General features: G+C 41.0%; 2 protein-coding genes across 2 annotated transcripts; one reads left to right on the top strand and one right to left on the bottom strand.

Moving 5' to 3' along the window:
* Window positions 1-1,704: 1,704 nt before the first annotated feature.
* Window positions 1,705-4,645, bottom strand: LOC135077747 (diphosphoinositol polyphosphate phosphohydrolase 2). Its single transcript, XM_063972318.1, has 3 exons — window positions 4,185-4,645; window positions 3,954-4,109; window positions 1,705-2,224 (listed from the first exon to the last, which is right to left on the bottom strand). The coding sequence occupies exons 1-3, from the start codon at window positions 4,281-4,283 to the stop codon at window positions 2,012-2,014; spliced, it is 468 nt and encodes a 155-aa protein (XP_063828388.1). The 5' UTR covers window positions 4,284-4,645; the 3' UTR covers window positions 1,705-2,011.
* Window positions 4,646-4,778: 133 nt separating this feature from the next.
* On the top strand, window positions 4,779-17,458 carry LOC135077355 (disks large-associated protein 5). Its single transcript, XM_063971880.1, has 10 exons — window positions 4,779-4,884; window positions 5,035-5,123; window positions 5,279-6,257; window positions 8,918-9,060; window positions 9,956-10,233; window positions 10,353-10,590; window positions 12,898-13,063; window positions 13,797-14,002; window positions 14,414-14,488; window positions 15,886-17,458. Exons 1-10 carry the CDS (start codon window positions 4,881-4,883, stop codon window positions 16,399-16,401), a joined length of 2,694 nt encoding a protein of 897 aa, XP_063827950.1. The 5' UTR covers window positions 4,779-4,880; the 3' UTR covers window positions 16,402-17,458.
* The last annotated feature ends 691 nt before the right edge of the window (window positions 17,459-18,149 follow it).

The raw sequence follows: 18,149 nt of genomic DNA, 5'->3' as shown, positions 1-18,149 counted from the left end.
GCATTATTATTCTTGGCCGGAGAAATTGTGTAGTGCAGTTTTGCGACTGTACCGGGACAGCCACACTTCAGCACGATGCAGGGTGCTTATCAAAGCATTGAATTTTGCCGGTCCTAAGGCCGATCCTAAGCCCGGGTAAGTATGAAGGGAAAGTTGAATTATTTTTATTATTTTACCTAAGCGCCTACTAAAACCACCATCTAAAACTGTTCGCACCACTCAGCTGTTATGGCGGATCTTAAATTCACGAACTACGAACGACGCGCGATCTCAATTGGAGTTACACAGTAGGTATTATTATTAACTAGTGTTAAAAACTCACAGAAATACAACGTGACGTATTACGTAATTACTGTTTTCGTCCTTTGCCCTGCGTTCAATTACAATTCTAATTACCTATTTGAAATGTTGCAATAACAATAGCCTAAGATAGGTAGCTAAGTAATACATTATTATTATTCTGTGATGATAACACTGAAAGCCGCTGTTTTGGCAGATCTTTGAATTACATATTTCTTTTAAAGTCGTAGTAGCCTCGTAACGACACATTGGTGTGTATTCGTAACGTATTCACAGTAGGTAGGTATTTCATTGTATTATTAACTTACAATTAGTGTTAACAGTCAGAATACCATGTAAAGAAGTACGTAAGTGTAATGAAACACTTATTAGAACTCAAAATTACTTGAAATGTTGCATTATAATGGTCTAAATTAGTAATAATAACACTGGAAGCGTGGTCAAGGCGTGAGCGAGACAGACAGATCAATGTGCGAGCGCGTACGACTACTCTACTGAATGAACGAGCAGCGGAGTGGCCCAGCTGTGACGCGTAAAATAGGGACTAAAGAAAATTTAATAAAAAAATTAACTTTATAAAAATTTAATTTTTTTTTTTTACTTTATAATTTTCACACATTTCTACATAACCTGTTAAAAATTTTCCGGTGATAAAAAAGTAGTAGTGTATAAACCGGCTGCCGGGCCGCACCAAGTATAGTCTTCTCTAATCAACCGAAGAGAATAGTCTTCTGAAATCAACCGAAGTGAATAGTCTCAAGAGCGCATAGTGAAGATAGTGAATAGTACAACGACTACAGCATAGACCTCGGACACCGTTATAGCATAGCGACTTCGGATACCGTATAGACCGGACTCCTACAGCGTGTGACATCGACCGCACCGTGTTCACCGTATAGTGTCACACCGCACATAGTATAGAAGCCACGAGGTACGAAGACGTGGCAACGATCCACCACCGATTATAGTATAGTTGTGCAGCGATTGGAGACACCGTCAGCGGAGCTTCTACAGTCTACAGTCCACCGCTCTCCGTTTCACCGCATCCGTACAGCCCACTCCGCTTATTCACTCCAGTCATCAGTTATCTGGCCTCCGACAGTTCCGTACAGTTTTTTAGCCGGATAATAAATAGTCCTGCACATAAACTGTCGATAGATTTTAGATTTCTTTGGCTTATAAAACTTTTGTAATTTATTTGATCATATTTGGTTTCTATTTAATACGTGCCATATTTTTCTAACATTGTCACCTCCATGTAAAGTCTGAACACTTCATTTTATATTCAAGGATATCTCCACCGTCCATCAAACAAAAACCCTTTACAGAAGAGCAATATAAAATTTATTTTAAAACTCATTCAGGAATCTTAATAAACGTTAATCATTAAATAAAAAATATAGCTCGTATGTCTTTTCGTTTTAATGCTAACAAAATAAAATTAACATTTATTCCATCGTAGTATAAAAATATACGTAAAAGTAGAAAAAAAGAGATGTTACGGTACGCGTCAGCGAAGGCAGATAGATCCTGCGGAGGAGGGGCCGGGGCCGGCTGTCGAGCGTCCCGGGCTTATGTTTCGATTTCAAAATATTTCATTTATCCTTATTCGTTTCGTGGTTTGGAAAGGTCGGATCAACAGAACGCCGTGTCGTCCCAGATTCGTTTCTGAAGACCTGAACCGGCGGTCCTCCGGCCCCGGGCGCGTAGCCTAGCTGCCTGGGTCGTCGGGCTTCTGTCGGGAGCGGCGAAGCTGCTGTAGGTAGTGGCGCTGGATGGGCTTGTGCAGGGCGAGCTGGGCCAGCGCGTCGTCCACGGTGAACCACTGGCGCTTGCGGCCCATGAGCCGCGAGTCCTCCCACTCGGCCAGCTCTTGCGTCACCGTCATCACGTACACCTCTGTCCTGTGTTTGTGCTCGCGGTTCTGGAATTCAATGAATCAAAACTTAGACCATGATTTTACACAAGGATCTTAATTTGGGAAAACACCCAATCGTGCCATTGGACCACAACTGAGTGGTGTAAATTGGCAGGAGACTTTTTTATGCAAAAGAAGCAGGCATTTGACTGCAATCACACCTTATGTTTGCTTAACTGCAAAATGTAAGGTAATGGCAAAAGTTTAACAATTTAAAACATTCATTTAGGTATCAACATTTTGTGCCTAAGCAAATTCTCGTTTCTAGGTTAGCAGAAACATTAATTAAATTGTCAACATATTTAACTACTAAATTAAGATTATACTTAATACTTGTTATTATTCTGTGATTATACTATCAAGTGAATTTATTGTACTCAAGAATGAGTTTAAGAACATAACTACAGTGTACTGTTACTATAATTTTAATAAATCAAAAGCTATTGAAATATTATAGAAAACATAATCAACATTATATACTACTTTGTACTTAGAATCCAATGGTAAAATATGATGCTATTCGTAAACTAAATGTTTCAACAAAACCATAAAACAAACACATTAAACCAAGTTCATAGCTCATGAAAGCATAGGAATATTGATCTTGGCATCAGTGAATGCCAAATGACGCAAAGAAACTTGCTTTGAAAAACTATTCTGTATAAAAAACTGATTCAGAGTCTTATACAAAAAGAGTTTTCCTGTATAGTCTAATATCTTCCTTTAGTGACAAATGATAAGTCTTATAAATCAATAAATGCTAAAGTAATTAGGAAACTTAATTATATTTGTTAATATCATAATGACCCCAAAATGCATGTTATGTCAACAGTTTTGAGAGTAAATATAAAGTTTGTTAATAAATTGTTTTTTCCAGTGGTCAAACATCTAATATTATGTATTCTGAAGTCAATACAATTCCTAACATAGCAATTATTACAACAAAGTTTCCACCAAAAGAACATATTCACATGAACTCAATTGAATCAAACAACACTAATATTATTATGATTAATTCCGTATGTAATCAATTTAGCAACTATGTTGCAGTTCATTAGAGGAACAACTGCAAACAATACGTTCTATTTTGGTTGCAACAAGGAAATACTAATGTGGTCATAACTGTAACAGTATATGAAGTAAACATTTTAATGTTTTAGTGCTACTGGGAAACTGGGAAACGTTAAACTGTTGCAACCACAACAATTAGTCGGAAAATGTACATGTAGCAAGCACTAGGTAGGTATATGCTTTTTATTATAATGCGAACTGTAGGTAAATTAAATTAATATCGAACACTGTTCTTTCTTAAGACATTGTTCTCAGGGCATCTTTCCTATACATTATAGTAGGTACAACATAAGATGTTGATATTGTGTATAAATAGTTATAAAATGATCTAACCCATTAAGCTATAAAAGATTTTATCTTTGTCTTTAATACATTTTTGTGGGATTTAGAGAATGAAGCAGATAAGTAATAAGTATAAATAATAATTAGAAGTGACATCAATAAAGCATTTGCTCTAGATAATTATGAAACTTCATATTAATTGAATCATCAAAAATTATTACAACATTCAGCGATTAGGTGCTCTTTTTTCATTGTCTTGCATTACTTCAATAGTTAGCCGTCTGTAAAATGAACATTACTGCAGATATGTGCTAATTATTGAACATATGTTGCAGTTGCAATACATGCAATTTTTTCTGTGATTGTTATGACAAGTAATCACCTCAAAAACTCCGAGACACCGTCCCAGCTTGCCGATGACCCCGGCCTCCTCCAGAACCTCGCGCATTGCCGTCACCGAGGGCTCCTCCTCGGGCTCCACGCCGCCGCCCGGCACGATCCAGTTGTCGGGCCGCCGCGACGACGTCACCAGCAACACCTACGCACAAACCACACATCACGAACTCGCCGCGACTCGAACGTCTTCCATGTTCTTCCAGCCCCAGCTACTAACCTCAGATTCGGCGTCCGATCGTACACATATACATGCCGCGCGGCGTCTGAACCCCTCATCGTCGTAAATCCGAATAGAATTAGGCTTCTCCTTCACCATCTTAACTATACACGTAAACACGAACGAAACAGACGATCACAAACCAAAAGCTGACATCGATTACAAAGAAAACTATGAACCGAACCAAATTTTTTAATGATCAACAAACGCCATAACCGAGGTTTCCTACGATAAACGTATCCATTTTCAACTAATAAAGTTACACAACGTACATGTAAAAGGAAACTATAATAACAATAACACTACAATTAGAGCAATATTTCAGCTACAACTAGCTTTTGATCGCGTATTTCAAGCCCATGTTGAATGGTGCCTGACGTTTTCTTTAACGAAAATCGAAATAGGTTTTGGAAAGCAATGGGAGTTTATCAGCTGACAACCGGAAGTACGGGATGGTGTTGCCATTGGAAAACGTCACTACATTGATTTTTTCCATAGACTAAGTCACAGATTATACTAACATGTGAAGTAGCTCAAATGTAGCTCTCGAGCTGTTGTAGGGTGCTTTTGTGTATCCAAACGATTTTGTTTATGACATGTTCGCTATGGATGGCATTTCTGACAGTTTGTATTCAAAAATTCAGTTTGTTGTTCAATTTGTTGTAATATTTTTTAGTGTTTTTATTTTCAGGTGTAATGGGTAAGAAGAGATTTAATTATGGAGTAAAAACTAATTACTAAAGACTCATTTATCGGTCTAAGTTAATGTCTTCAAGTTTGAACTCCCATCGCTTTGGCTCGACTTCATCAATATTTTGTGCTCCAGCGTCAGTGTTTCCATGTTTTTCAGAGAAGAGCTTCGACTTCGGAAGGCTTCTGAAGAACCACGAGAAGAAACACAAAAACAAACCTGCGCAGTTTACTAGCGTGGCAGGCGGGGTACTTTCCACTGTTCAGATTTAATTATTTTGTAGTCTCCTTTGATATTAACCATGCATGCGGTAGGTCTTATTCATGTAACGACTCCCTTTTCGTTGCTTGGGGTTTAGAAACATAAATACTATTGAAAATAACAGAATAATAATGAATTGCAGGTCCAGAAGCGGTTGGGAGACAACTTGAAACACAGAAAAAGCAGTCGTTTGACTGTGTTTGACAGAATAAGGAACTTATCACGATGTGAAAGCCCTACACCAGTAGGACCAGTGGACACTGCCAAATCTAAGGTTGAGCATCGGAGACAGCAGCTAGAAAAATGGAAGGAAGAAAAGGAAAAGCAAAAAAAGCAGGCCGCTGCTCTAAAGAAAAAGCCATTTGTAGCAGGAGTACCGCACGCTCCCTTAAAGTTTGTGCCGCCTCCTCCGCCACCAAAACCTATGCCGAGTACTTCTGGGAGGGTTACGAGATCACAATCTGCGAAGCAAAGTGCAACACAAAAAGCTAACACCAAACAGAACAGGGCTCAGTCATTTGCCCCCATAAATGCTTCATTTCAGCCACCAAAAAATCTGATTAAAGTACCAAAATTAGCTCCTGTGACCAAAACAAAGACGGACAAAATTAATTATACGTTTAATCCAGTATTACCAAATTCGTTGAAAAATCCTGAAAAACAAACTAAATCAACGAGATCAAGAACACAAGTGAATTCAAGACAAGCAAATACTAAATCATCTGAAACACGAAATACTCGCAGTAATGCTGCTAACAACAAAAATACTAGACTTGCTAAAAAGCAAAGCCCTAAGAAAGCATCAAATTCCCTTCAGAGTACAAGTTCGAGTAGTGAAGTTGATACGGCATCCTCTACAGAAAAGTCGCCAGTTTTCCAAGTTAAGACTCCGAGAAAGTCTTTAAATAAATCAAAGCAATTCACACCCACAAAACCTGTGCCCAAGAGTGAATCTAGCTCAGAAGAGAAACTTAGGTCTCCTAAATCGCCAATAGATGTTGTGGTAGTGCCGATGACTCCGGAGCAAATAGATGAGGAATCTAAGAAGATCAGTCCTTGCGTCACCATGTCTAGAGGGAAGGATAATGCTAGAAGAGAAATGAAAAAGAAGATGGAAGAAGGTGCGTTTTAACATAAGTTTTCCTGTAGGCCTAAGATGCACACCGTGATAACTTTTATCGACGTCAAATTGTATGAACAAAATCAATAAAATTGCGTGCTTATCGCGGCGCGCATCTTAGGCCTACCAGTAATCTTCTATAATTGTAATTGTCTTCTATTAAGGTATTTAAAGGAAATCAGTAACAGCTGCCAGATTTTATTTCAGTGATTTTTTTTTGGGTCTATATTAGGGAACTCAATAGCAAAATGAGGATCAGTACTGTTGTAGAAAATTCAATAAAACTAGTATCTACGTTAATCCTTAAGACATAAGAAAGATATATCTTTTTGAATTATCCAAATCGGACCATTACTTACGAAGATATTAAGTAATAAACATAGGCCGTTTTTGCCGCTAAAAGTCAACGTACGCAGGGCCGCGTGACGTCACTATATCCGAATCGAGCGCAGCCGGCATACTATTGGGATGGAAAATATTTTTTTCCAGCTAAACTATCAGTTTTAGAAAGAAACTTTTAATAACATTTATTCATCACAATAAAGTAACCTATCGACCAGTAATTTTTAAAAATAAAAATTGTGAAAAATAAGTATCGCTATGTCCAAAAACCACATTTTTGTAGGATTCGATGGAATGCGGAGACGCGGTTGGGGCGAGTGTAACTTTATGATTGTTTGTATTGAACATAATAATACATAATATGAGTGCTAATACCCAGTTTCTGCCTGGGGGGGGGGGGGGGGGGATAAGTCATACCCAGCTTATAGCCTGGGGGGAGGGGCAAGCCTTACCCAGCTTCTGGCCTTGGTAAGAGGGGGGGAGAGGCGGAGAGGCAAGTCATACCCAGTTTCTGGCCGGGGGGGGGGGGGGGGGGGGTTAGTCATACCCAGCTTTTGGCCGAGGGGGAGTTATACCTTTTTTTTTTTTTTTTGCGTCGGGAAATGCTTTGCGCATGCCCACTGGCTGATGGGGACAGTCAGTCAGTGGGTTATGTGGGACTCTCCCCGCCGGGAGGGCGGGGCCTACCCACTAAAACCCGACGGTGTCCTCCGGGGCCATTGATACGAAGCCGCGAGTTATTGTCCTATTGGACATTCGTCCGCGGCTCCGTCTCAGGCTACAGCTCGCTCTTGGGCGAGCCCCTCCAGCTTCGAGGGGAATAGTGATTCCCCTCGGGTCATCCGCTAACGGCGCACTGGACACTGGTGCGCCGGCGCCACGGGTCTCGTTAGGCGCCCGCCGGGCATCCCCATACCCGGCGGTCGAGACTCCTAAGGAGGAGCGTGGATGTTGTAAGCCCTCCTGCGACGCCCTGGACGACGGCGGCGGATCATAGGGGCGTCAGCCGAAGCCTCTCGCTCCCTCTCCGCCGCTTCCTTCTGCGAGATAACTGCCTCGCAGAAGGAGAGCATCGCCTGCCATACCTCCTTACTCCCCACCATGTTGGCCACTACGGCCTGCAGAGAGAGGTCGTCTCCTACTGCGGCTACGAGGGACTCCCGCTCGACATCCGAGGGGGAGTCATACCTAGATTATGCTTATGGACTGGGGGGAGGGGCTAGCCTTACCCAGCTTCTGGCCTGGGGGAGGGGGGGGGGGGGTCAAGTCATAACCAGATTCTGGTTCTGGCCTAGGGGGGGGGGGGGGGGGTAAGTCATACCCAGCTTCTGGCCTAGGGGGAGTCATACCCAGCTTATGCTTATGGCCTGGGGGGAGGGGCTAGCCTTACCCAGCTTCTGGCCTGGGGGGAGGGGGAGGGGTCAAGTCATACCCAGTTTCTGGCCTGGGAGGGGGGGGGGTAAATCATACCCGAATTCTGGCCGAGGGGAAGTCATGCCCAGCTTATGACCTGGGGAGAGGAGAGGGGCGGAGGAGTCATACCCAGCTTCTAGGCTAAGATTAAATAGATTTCCAGGAGGGAGCAGCTGGTCCGCCCATGGGAACGGCGAATAGATAGGTAGGTACGTAGGTTTAACTCAGAAAAACTAAATAACAGGTAGGTATTGCGTGTACATCGAAATGATCTTCATAGCAATGTCTTGTAGCCTAGGCAGAGTGTATCTGCCTCAGCTATACTTATTGTTAGAAGTAAATAAATTAATATTTATACATTTTTATATTTTACTTGGACGAAGATATGACTCTAACAACACTTATGAACACTTTATTTGAATAAATCGCCAAATATACCACCGCGGAGACCCTAATCGCGTCTCCGCGTTCCATTGAATCGTATGAGCGTATGGATTTTTTGCGATATTTTTCACAATTTCTATTTTAAAAAATTACCTATAGATAGCTTACTTTATTTTGATGAATAAATGTCATAACAAGTTTTTCTCTAAAACTGATAGTTTGGCTAGAAAAAAATATTTTCTATCCACGCAGTACGCCGGCAGCGTTCGGATCGGATATAGTGACGTCATCGGTCCCGCGCCGGGCGGTCAGTGAACTTTTTTAGTAATTTGGCCATAACTTCGTCAATTTTTGTCGTAGAACAAAAATTTTTGGACTGTATATTAAGGATTTCTTAGACCTATAAATCTGCATTCACAGCTAAAAATCGAAATGATCCTCATTGATCTAGACTTATTGGGATAACAAACAAAAAAAAAACAGAGCTGTACCTACATTAAAAGCAAAAATTTGTTGTCTTAGGATTGTTGGATGATGACACAAGTGACATGGAGAGCATCAACCACTTCAGGCGTCAGCTCCAGTCTGAAATCAAACGCATGACGGAGATGTGTGAGGTGTGGGACAAGATACAAGAGCAGACACCTCTTTCAGAGACTATACAGGTGAGGATTGTAGATTTTAATTGTCAGGACTTTGAACTATTGATTTGAATTTTAAGTTATGAAGTTTATTTTGTTCTTATTTGACGAACTGCAGTATATACAGGGTGTTAGGTAAATGGGTATATGAGCCGACACTAGCCCATGTTAACATGGTCATATAAATGGTATGGTGAAGTCAGAAATTTGATATCATCATTTTAATTTTTTTAATTTTCATACAAAATAAATTTTATTAAATCCGATTTGTATGAAAATTAAAATAATTAAAATGAAGATATCAATTTTCTAACTTCACCATACCATTTATATGACCATATTAACATGGGCTAATGTCGGCTCATATACCCATTTACCTAACACCCTGTATTTGCCAGATTCTTGTGTACCTAAAGATGGCGGTTCGCGTCGTGACAGAGACAAGTGACTGCGACTGGAGACCGCGGTTATTGACTTAGGTCTCTATTTTCTGTCTCTGCCGATGGTTATACATTGCCTAAAGTCGAATAAGTCTCGGTCTTCCGTCTCGGCTGCGGAGCGAACCACCTTTAGAGCCGCTAAAATTTGCGCGGGTGCCCGCATGCGGTTCAGTATCGAAAATGATCGATCTAAAGTCCGGTCGCCGAGCAGAATTTCGTACAATGACCTCAGACCTCAAGCTACCCATCCTTGTCGCTCGTATACTCACTGCGGCCGCCCGTCGCACAGTTGCGACAGCAATATAATTACACGTGAGGCTAAGAACTCATGGTGCGATTTTCAACCGCGCCCGCGGCGGTTGCGGGCGCTTTGTACGAAATTCTATTTGCTAGGCCATTGGACTTTAGTGATGACGAAGAGTTTAAGAGAGGATCGTGCTCCTTTAGTGCAGACTTAAACCTGATGTTATTTTCCCCAGGAGCTGGTGTTAGGCGCGGTGGGGCAGGCGCGGCTGCTGATGTCGCAGAAGCTGCAGCAGTTCGCGTCGCTGGTGGAGCGCTGTGCGCGCCCCGAGCCGGCCCAAGCGCTCGTCACACCCGCCGACCTGCAGGGCTTCTGGGACATGGTGTTCATGCAGGTACGAGCCCGAGGACGCCAGGCGGCCGCTGTGCGCAGCGCTGTGCGCGCCCCGAGCCGGCCCAAGCGCTCGTCACACCCGCCGACCTGCAGGGCTTCTGGGACATGGTGTTCATGCAGGTACGAGCCCGAGGACGCCAGGCGGCCGCTGTGCGCAGCGCTGTGCGCGCCCCGAGCCGGCCCAAGCGCTCGTCACACCCGCCGACCTGCAGGGCTTCTGGGACATGGTGTTCATGCAGGTACGAGCCCGAGGACGCCAGGCGGCCGCTGTGCGCAGCGCTGTGCGCGCCCCGAGCCGGCCCAAGCGCTCGTCACACCCGCCGACCTGCAGGGCTTCTGGGACATGGTGTTCATGCAGGTACGAGCCCGAGGACGCCAGGCGGCCGCTGTGCGCAGCGCTGTGCGCGCCCCGAGCCGGCCCAAGCGCTCGTCACGCCCGCCGACCTGCAGGGCTTCTGGGACATGGTGTTCATGCAGGTGGAGCGATAACTTCTGATCAAGTCAACAAAGACTTCTTGATTTTACTATTTTTTTATCCATAAGTCAGCTCTTGTTCTGCATCTTACTTTATGGAAAGTGATGATCAAGCCAAAGGTGGAAGCGAGCTTCGCCCGATATTCTCAACCACAGAGGAACTATTTTTATTCAAAATCAAAAATATTTATTCAGTTTAGACCACAAGTGGCACTTATGAACGTCAATAGAAAATAATAAAAAAAGAAAAGGTAGCCCTTATGGGGCACTTTACATGTCTCCTTATCTTTTGGGCCCTACCAGCGCTTCGAGACAAACATATGGCAAGTGCTGAGAAGAAACGCCGGAACAAACTCAGTCACCACTTATTGCCTGGAATTATCTAACGGTAACAATACGGTCCATCGGGTGAGATACAGGCCAAGAGCTTCCTCGTTGTGGATAAAAAAAAAAAAAAAAATAGTCAAATTTAAGTACATCAAATATGTGCAGACTGAACTATTGTTCAAGGATACAAAACTGAAAGTGCGTAGCTATTATTGTCCTATCCTCAATATTTAAATCTTAAGGCCCGGTTTCAACTAAAGTGGAAAGGAGATGAGACGTGTGGCGACCCTGGTAAGTTATTTCCACCATAGCGGAAAGGAGAGGAGAAAAAGCGAGCGGAGAGGAGATGTGAACTTTCAGGTATTCGATGCGCGGGGAAAAGGTAACGGAGGACGGGGCGCGTGAGCGCACGTTTCTGCTTTGTTGCGCCGCCGCCGCTAGCAAATTCTATAGAATATTATGGAGCCATGAGGTGGGAATAATTCTGTACACGTTTTGTTATACAGTGTTATGTTAAAGAGTACTAGGTAGACCGAATATCAGGCGAAAGTCGTGGGAAATACCTGGAACTGGATACGGGCAGCGTAGCGGTCTTTAGGGGGCGTCCATTAATTACGTGAGACGTTTAGGGGAGGGAGGGGGTCAAGAAAAACCTCACTATAGTCTATCCAATATAGCTTGATTAGAATGACAGCTGCCATCAAAAGTAACGACATAACTTTGTAGTAGCGATCAATGAGAGCTAAATATTGGCGGACAAGAAATAATTCACGTCTGACCTACAAACAATATTTTCGACGACAGTGCTTCCAATAAAAATGTTAATTTTGTGTAAATGCAGCGTTAAATTACACCAATAAGTAGTAATTCGAAATTATAAAAATCAAGCTAGAGTATTAACGACGTCTCTACAAGGTTATCTCGAGTTACAAAAATGTTAGTGTTGGGACATATCGACAAATGTCATATTAAATTAAAACAATTTTTTTAACATATTTAACAATTTTTTTTTCTAACTAATTTTTTAACATATTTAAGTCAAGTTATATGTTTTTCTAAATGTTCACTATTAAAAACCAAAAAACATTTCATTCTTAAATAATCAAACATCGGAAATCAATCACCGGTAATTTTTTGGGTATTCATAGCACCGTTGCTCTAGAAAAGATGCCCACCGCCCTCTAGCGAGAGGAAAAAACCACTGAAGAACACTGATGATAATGACTACGACTTAGGTTGTACACCCTTGACATGAATTTTAAATTTTATTGTCTTTAAATTTAAATCATAATTGTCATTTTTATGAATAAAGATATGAAGTAAAATTGGGTGCATTTTTTTATATCATTTTTTCGAAAACTTATCGATACATCTATGTGAACCGTACGAAACATACTCAGCACTAGTCACATTCGTTTGACAGCCGTCATTCTAATCAAGCTATATTGGATAGACTATAAATCTCACGTAGGGGAGAGGGGGGGTCTCGATAAATATCACGTAATTTTTTTCAGCAAGAAAAAGTGTTAAATTTCGAGAAAACGTCCTCCTATGCCCTGCAGCCATCAAAATTCGTTCGGCAACTTTATAGGTTCTTTTTTTTTATAGGTTCGATAGAAATCGAATTTTTTTTTTTAATATGAAATCCGAAGCTAACCCTTACATTGCAAATATGTATTTTGAAAAATCTCACGTGAGATTGTGGGGAGGGGGAGGGGGTCTGGAAAAATCTTACCAAGGGGGGCGGGGGGGTTAAAAATTTGCCAAAATTTTCTCACGTAATTAATGGACGCCCCCTTATGAGAAAGCCTTGGGGGAGGTCTTTGTACAACAATGACCTAAAGTGAATTTTGGCCTCCAGCAGTCTCCATTTCGGTTTCTTCTTTGGCACGTCCGATTTCACCAGTTACCGACCAGTCCAGTCCAGATCGCGTAGATAAATAATATGATTACAAGGAACTCAAATGCTATTTTATCACCCAGGTGGAGAACATAGACATGCGATTCAAGAAGCTGGAAGAGTTGCGAGCGCGCGGCTGGGTAGAAGACGCGCCGGTGGCCGTGGTCCGTAAGGCGCCGACCAAGAACAACGTGAAGAAAGCCACCAAGCCCAGCGGTGGGCCCAGCAGGCTGAGGGAGATGATTGCTGGTGAGATTCAAGCATAATGAGGGCTATCGTTTTAGCGCTCACCAGTTAGCGCCACTGTAGAGTAAGGTCCTGTCACTTGCTAGTAGCGAAGACAGTGGCACCAACTGGTGAGCGCTAAAGTGGTAGGAGGACTATCGCATTTGCATTCATCAAGATGGTGCCACTGTAGAGTAAGGTCCTGTCAATCGCCAGGGGTGCCAACTGTTGAGTATAAAAACGATAGCCCTCATTGTAGTTCTTTCACCCATCAAATCCTAAGCGGTCGCAACCGTAGTAATAATTTTATTGATTTCTGTTATCTCTCGATTCGCGGGTACTTGAAGGGTTCTAACTAGCGCCATCTACGGATTTTACGTTAGTTAAAATAGACCAACTTTTCAATTAGTTTTTTAGAAGACGACGGCCTACGTAATTGGTTCTGCAGCTGTACTTGAGCAAAAATTTGTACCTTGTGAGGATTTCAATAAACGCGAATGAAGCTCTATCAAAATCGAAAATAATTCTCTAAAACAAAAGATTTTACGATGTTTCATCGATATGAGGCTTATTGGTAACAAAAAAAAAACAACTGATTCTCTTTAGACACATAGTTACTTGCGCATTTATAATAGAAGTAAGATAGATGATACAAGACATGCCAAAAATTAACCTTGATGTTCCACTTTTCTTTTCAAAATAGGCGGTTCCATATAAATAATTTAATTGCAAATCTAACGATCACTTAATTTTTCAGCTGCAAGAAAAGCCAAGAAGGAGCAAGAAGAAGCCACCACCACTTTAGCAGCGCCCGCCAGCCCAGCTGAACCCAGCAAGACGTTCGAAGCCGGTTTCTTCTGCGTGAAGTCTCCAGTGCGGTCCCCCGCACAATCTACGCCCGCTAAACACAGCCTGCTCAAAGCTGTGCTGTCCAGTGAAGCTAAGAAAGCCTCTGCTTCTAAGGTAAGGGTTCTATAAGTGTTTTTTACCCACAACAGAAAAACTATTGCATCTCACTTGATGATAATCTGAACGTGGAACGCACTCGGAATCCTCAACACAGAGACTGGGTTGTCTTATCTCTAAGTGCTGACACACAACAATGTTTTCACATTTTAAGGCCTGATTCAACCAAACTTTTATCCGAGAATAACTCCTGGTATAACTGGCTGGCACATTGACAGTTTCAGTATGGGAAATATGTCAAAACTGACGATTTATTCTGAGATTAATATTTACTCTTGTTTGGTCGAATCCAATCAAGTGTAAAATCCAATAAACAGTTATGTCAGTTTACATTTTGATGATAGTCAGAAAAGGTTGTATTGAGAAGAAAATGTAAGGCAAATTGTATTTTTTATTTTACTATTTCAGAACACTGCATCGTTTGCGATGTTGCGAGCTTCGATAATGAGCAAAAATGTAGAAGATGGAATAGCGCCTCTACCGGTAACATATTTTATAGCCTGACCAGGAACATAAAAACCCTGGCATAGAGGCGCGTCAATTGCATTTGATAGTGCAACACTGAGTACAGTCGTACCTGTGTTAAATTAATAGGCTAACTTTATGTATCAGGATTCAGGATTACGGGCTAATTTGATATTTTCATGAATTAACAAAAAAATATTATTATAGGTAACCTGGTTTAAATAAATTAAATGAAAACATCAATCGAGCTAGTAGGAATTATTTTATTATTCATCAATAATCAAATTCAGAACTTGAATATTCAACTGCAATGTCTGCTCATGAACGCTACAAACTCGGTACTTCTTTCCCAATTCCATAAAATTCAACACTTAGAAAGTGACAAAAAACTTTAAAATAGGTAGTTGAAACAAACCACAGCTAATTTTCATAGTGGACTGTACTATAAGATAAACATGTCAGTCAATTTGACACCCTTGTCGGAAAAATTATTCAATGAAAATATTGTCCGAACCCTTATTATTTCTCTTCGACAAATACTTGAACACATTGTGAACCACTTTTATTTCACGACTATAAAAAGATTTTAGCAATTTAATTCACAAAATCAATTGCGCACATTTAAAATAAAGTTTGTTTACACTTTGACAGCAATAGACTGACATGCAAGGTGACATGTCAATGAAGTTTTCAGTTACTGTTGCCATTAAAAGAAATTAGTACCATTAGTTTTCCGCAACATGGCGAGGGTTTTTATGTTCCTGGTCAGGCTATAATATCTAAATGTATCTCTCGTCAATATTTTGTAAGATTCGGAGTATAGTTTAGTTACACATAATTAACCAAATATCTGGAGTGGAGATCGCATAACGGAAAACGCAGCGTGAGACGTCCACCAACAAGGTGGACCGACGACATCATAAAGGTAGTAGGATTACGCTGGACGCAGGCCGCTAACAATCGATCTACATGGAAATCATTGGGGGAGGCATATGTTCAGCAGTGGTCGTCCTATGGCTGAAATGATGATGATGATGAACTAATAATATAGTGGCCGATATTATGATCTGAAATAAGAGGTTATTAGTTCACGATAAACAAACGAATGAAAGCCGTGTGGTGACGGCAGAGTAGAATACATTTGTCACCAACCCCTACTCTTCCCGCGGGTGTCGTGAGAGGCGACTTAGGGACTACACATCAAACAGAGAATGGGCAGCAGCGCTCTCTGAAAAACATCAATCTTTTAAACTGCGATCTCCAACCCGCCTGCCTAGCGTGGAGATTATGGCAATACCCTCCACTATAGTGGAGGAGGCTCATAGTCCAGCAGTGGACTGTAAGGGGCTGTTGATGATGAAACAAACGAATAATAAAGGAAATAAAATGTTTACTAATGCATCTATATCTTGCAGCCTTCACCCATGTCACCGGTCAACTTATACGCGACACCAGCGCGTAGCATCCTCAAATCCGCCAACGTCGCGTCTGATAAGAAAGCCGGAAAGAAATCCATCAAAGTGGTCCTCTTCGACGAGGCTGAGACAGACAACGACCAGAGCAGGACAGAAGATAAAAAAGAAGATTTAGAAGGTGTGTCAGAGTTGAACACAGACAGCGGACTGTCCTCTATGGACGTTGAAAAGGAAACAGAACAAAAGGAAAACAGGGCTGTAACGAAAAGAGGTAGGTTGGTCAGGCAGGATGCGACCACAGTAGACAGCCACCAAGTCATGACCAGAAGTCGGAGGAAGAGTCTCAACGCTCAGCTCGATGTGTCAAATGAGGACGCAGAAGAAAAGACACCTAGAAGATCGTCAAGAAAGAAGAAAGCGCTACAAGAATCGGAAAATATAATGGAGGATAAGATGGCAACCCCCAAAAGGTCTGTCAGGTCGAGGAAAAGTGGTATACAGAGTGTTGTGGCATAGATTTAGGATTAGACTGGATATTAGTATAAAGATGGAGACATCACAAGGTTTTGCAATACTTTTGTATAGCAGAACACACGGACATTCACTTGCAGCGGTATTTCGGTACATTAGCGATTATCGCCATATCGTTAAAAAGAGGGGGTTAGATAAGTCAGTCGAGGCAAAGCGAGTTATCTTAAAAAGACCTTAAGAAAGAGACCGCCAATCATCGGTTTCGGTTTGTGTAGCGGCGTCTCTCTCATTATTTTGTTGTCAGACCAACAAGTGTATTCAATTTTTTTTTCTTTTTATTTTCCACTATTATTTTAAAATAGCAAGTCGATTGTTAGTTTAATCTTCTATTTCAATGTTATTTCCTTTATTTTATAGTTTTACTTGAAATAATCATGGGTTTGCATCAAGTATTGTCACTTGTAAAAGATATGTCTGTATTTAGCAGATATGATCTTCTTTTCAATATCGTATAAAATATCGAGATAACTTTTTAGTGTTCATTAAAAATAATTATCTCCAAGTTAACTTTGTCCAAAGAAATAATGATTGAGACATTAATATCCGAAAATAATGCCGCACAAAATTTAAATTTAGTTTAGACATTTACAATCATTGAAGTGTGTTAAATTATGTTAGATGCAAGTTATTCTTGTTAAAATATTGTATTTTGTAGATCTGTTTGTGACTTTGTACTGAAAATTATCATAAGTTGTTGCGTATCTGTATTTCTTTTAGTTTTTGACATTGAAATGAATTATAACAAAGTTAGTTTGATAATAGCCATAACACAAAATAGTGAGAACAAGTGCCTGTAAAATAGATTTAATTTATTAGAATAGTGTTACATTATAGCCTAAAGCTATAAGCATTTCAGCTAGCATTGTTTTAACACTTAGGTACATTTTTATCTGGCTATGAATTTGTTTTGTTACTTTAGCATGTTCCTTACAATTAAGATAGGAATGTAGAATGATAAAACGAATCGAAAGTAGTACTACAGATACTGTAAGTCGGATGTAGCTTTGTAAAATTAATTACGTAATAAATAAATCTAAAGTTACATTTTGTTTAATTTAATCTTTTGACTCTGAAAAAGCTAAAGGTAGCAAAGTAAGATGCAATTGACCAAAATATTATTTTGGTATGGGACCAGCTATTAGGGTGTGTGTAATATACATCTTCAAAAACTTGTGCACGGTGCCGAAAACACACGACAGATTTTGACGGAGACATAAATAACGTGTATTTGACGAATAAAACAGCCTATTGAAATCAGCCCCCCTAGACAAAACGCACTTTTTGATCGAATTGAAAATCGAATCCGTCAAATCTCCATACAAAAAAGGGGCTTTTCGACTGGTTTGCGATTATAATTTGAACTTTGTCTAGACCCACAGTTTAATTTTCGTTGATTTATGCCTAACTATCGGCTACTGAAAAAAAAAAATCACCAGTGGCTATTGGTGAAACTATAAAAGTGTAAAAACGCTCTACCACAGATTACTAATTATTATATTATCTGTGTTTAAGATAAACGTGCTTTACCTACCCCCTAAAATATTTATTACAAAGAAAAGAGAGCGGATTATAAAATCAAATTGGTGCTAAGCCAGAGCATCCTGGCTTATCATAACACAAGTGGATCGGGCCTCAGAACTGGCGCCTTATGCAGCGATCACGCAGATTTACTAAGTCCATATACCAGTGCTTCAGCCGCGCCAACTCCGATAGAACCAGATGGGGCGCGGATT

Source organism: Ostrinia nubilalis, chromosome 13 (genome assembly GCF_963855985.1).
Source record: "Ostrinia nubilalis chromosome 13, ilOstNubi1.1, whole genome shotgun sequence".
Classification (NCBI taxonomy): domain Eukaryota; kingdom Metazoa; phylum Arthropoda; class Insecta; order Lepidoptera; family Crambidae; genus Ostrinia; species Ostrinia nubilalis.
This window is presented reverse-complemented; position numbering and strand designations above follow the sequence as displayed.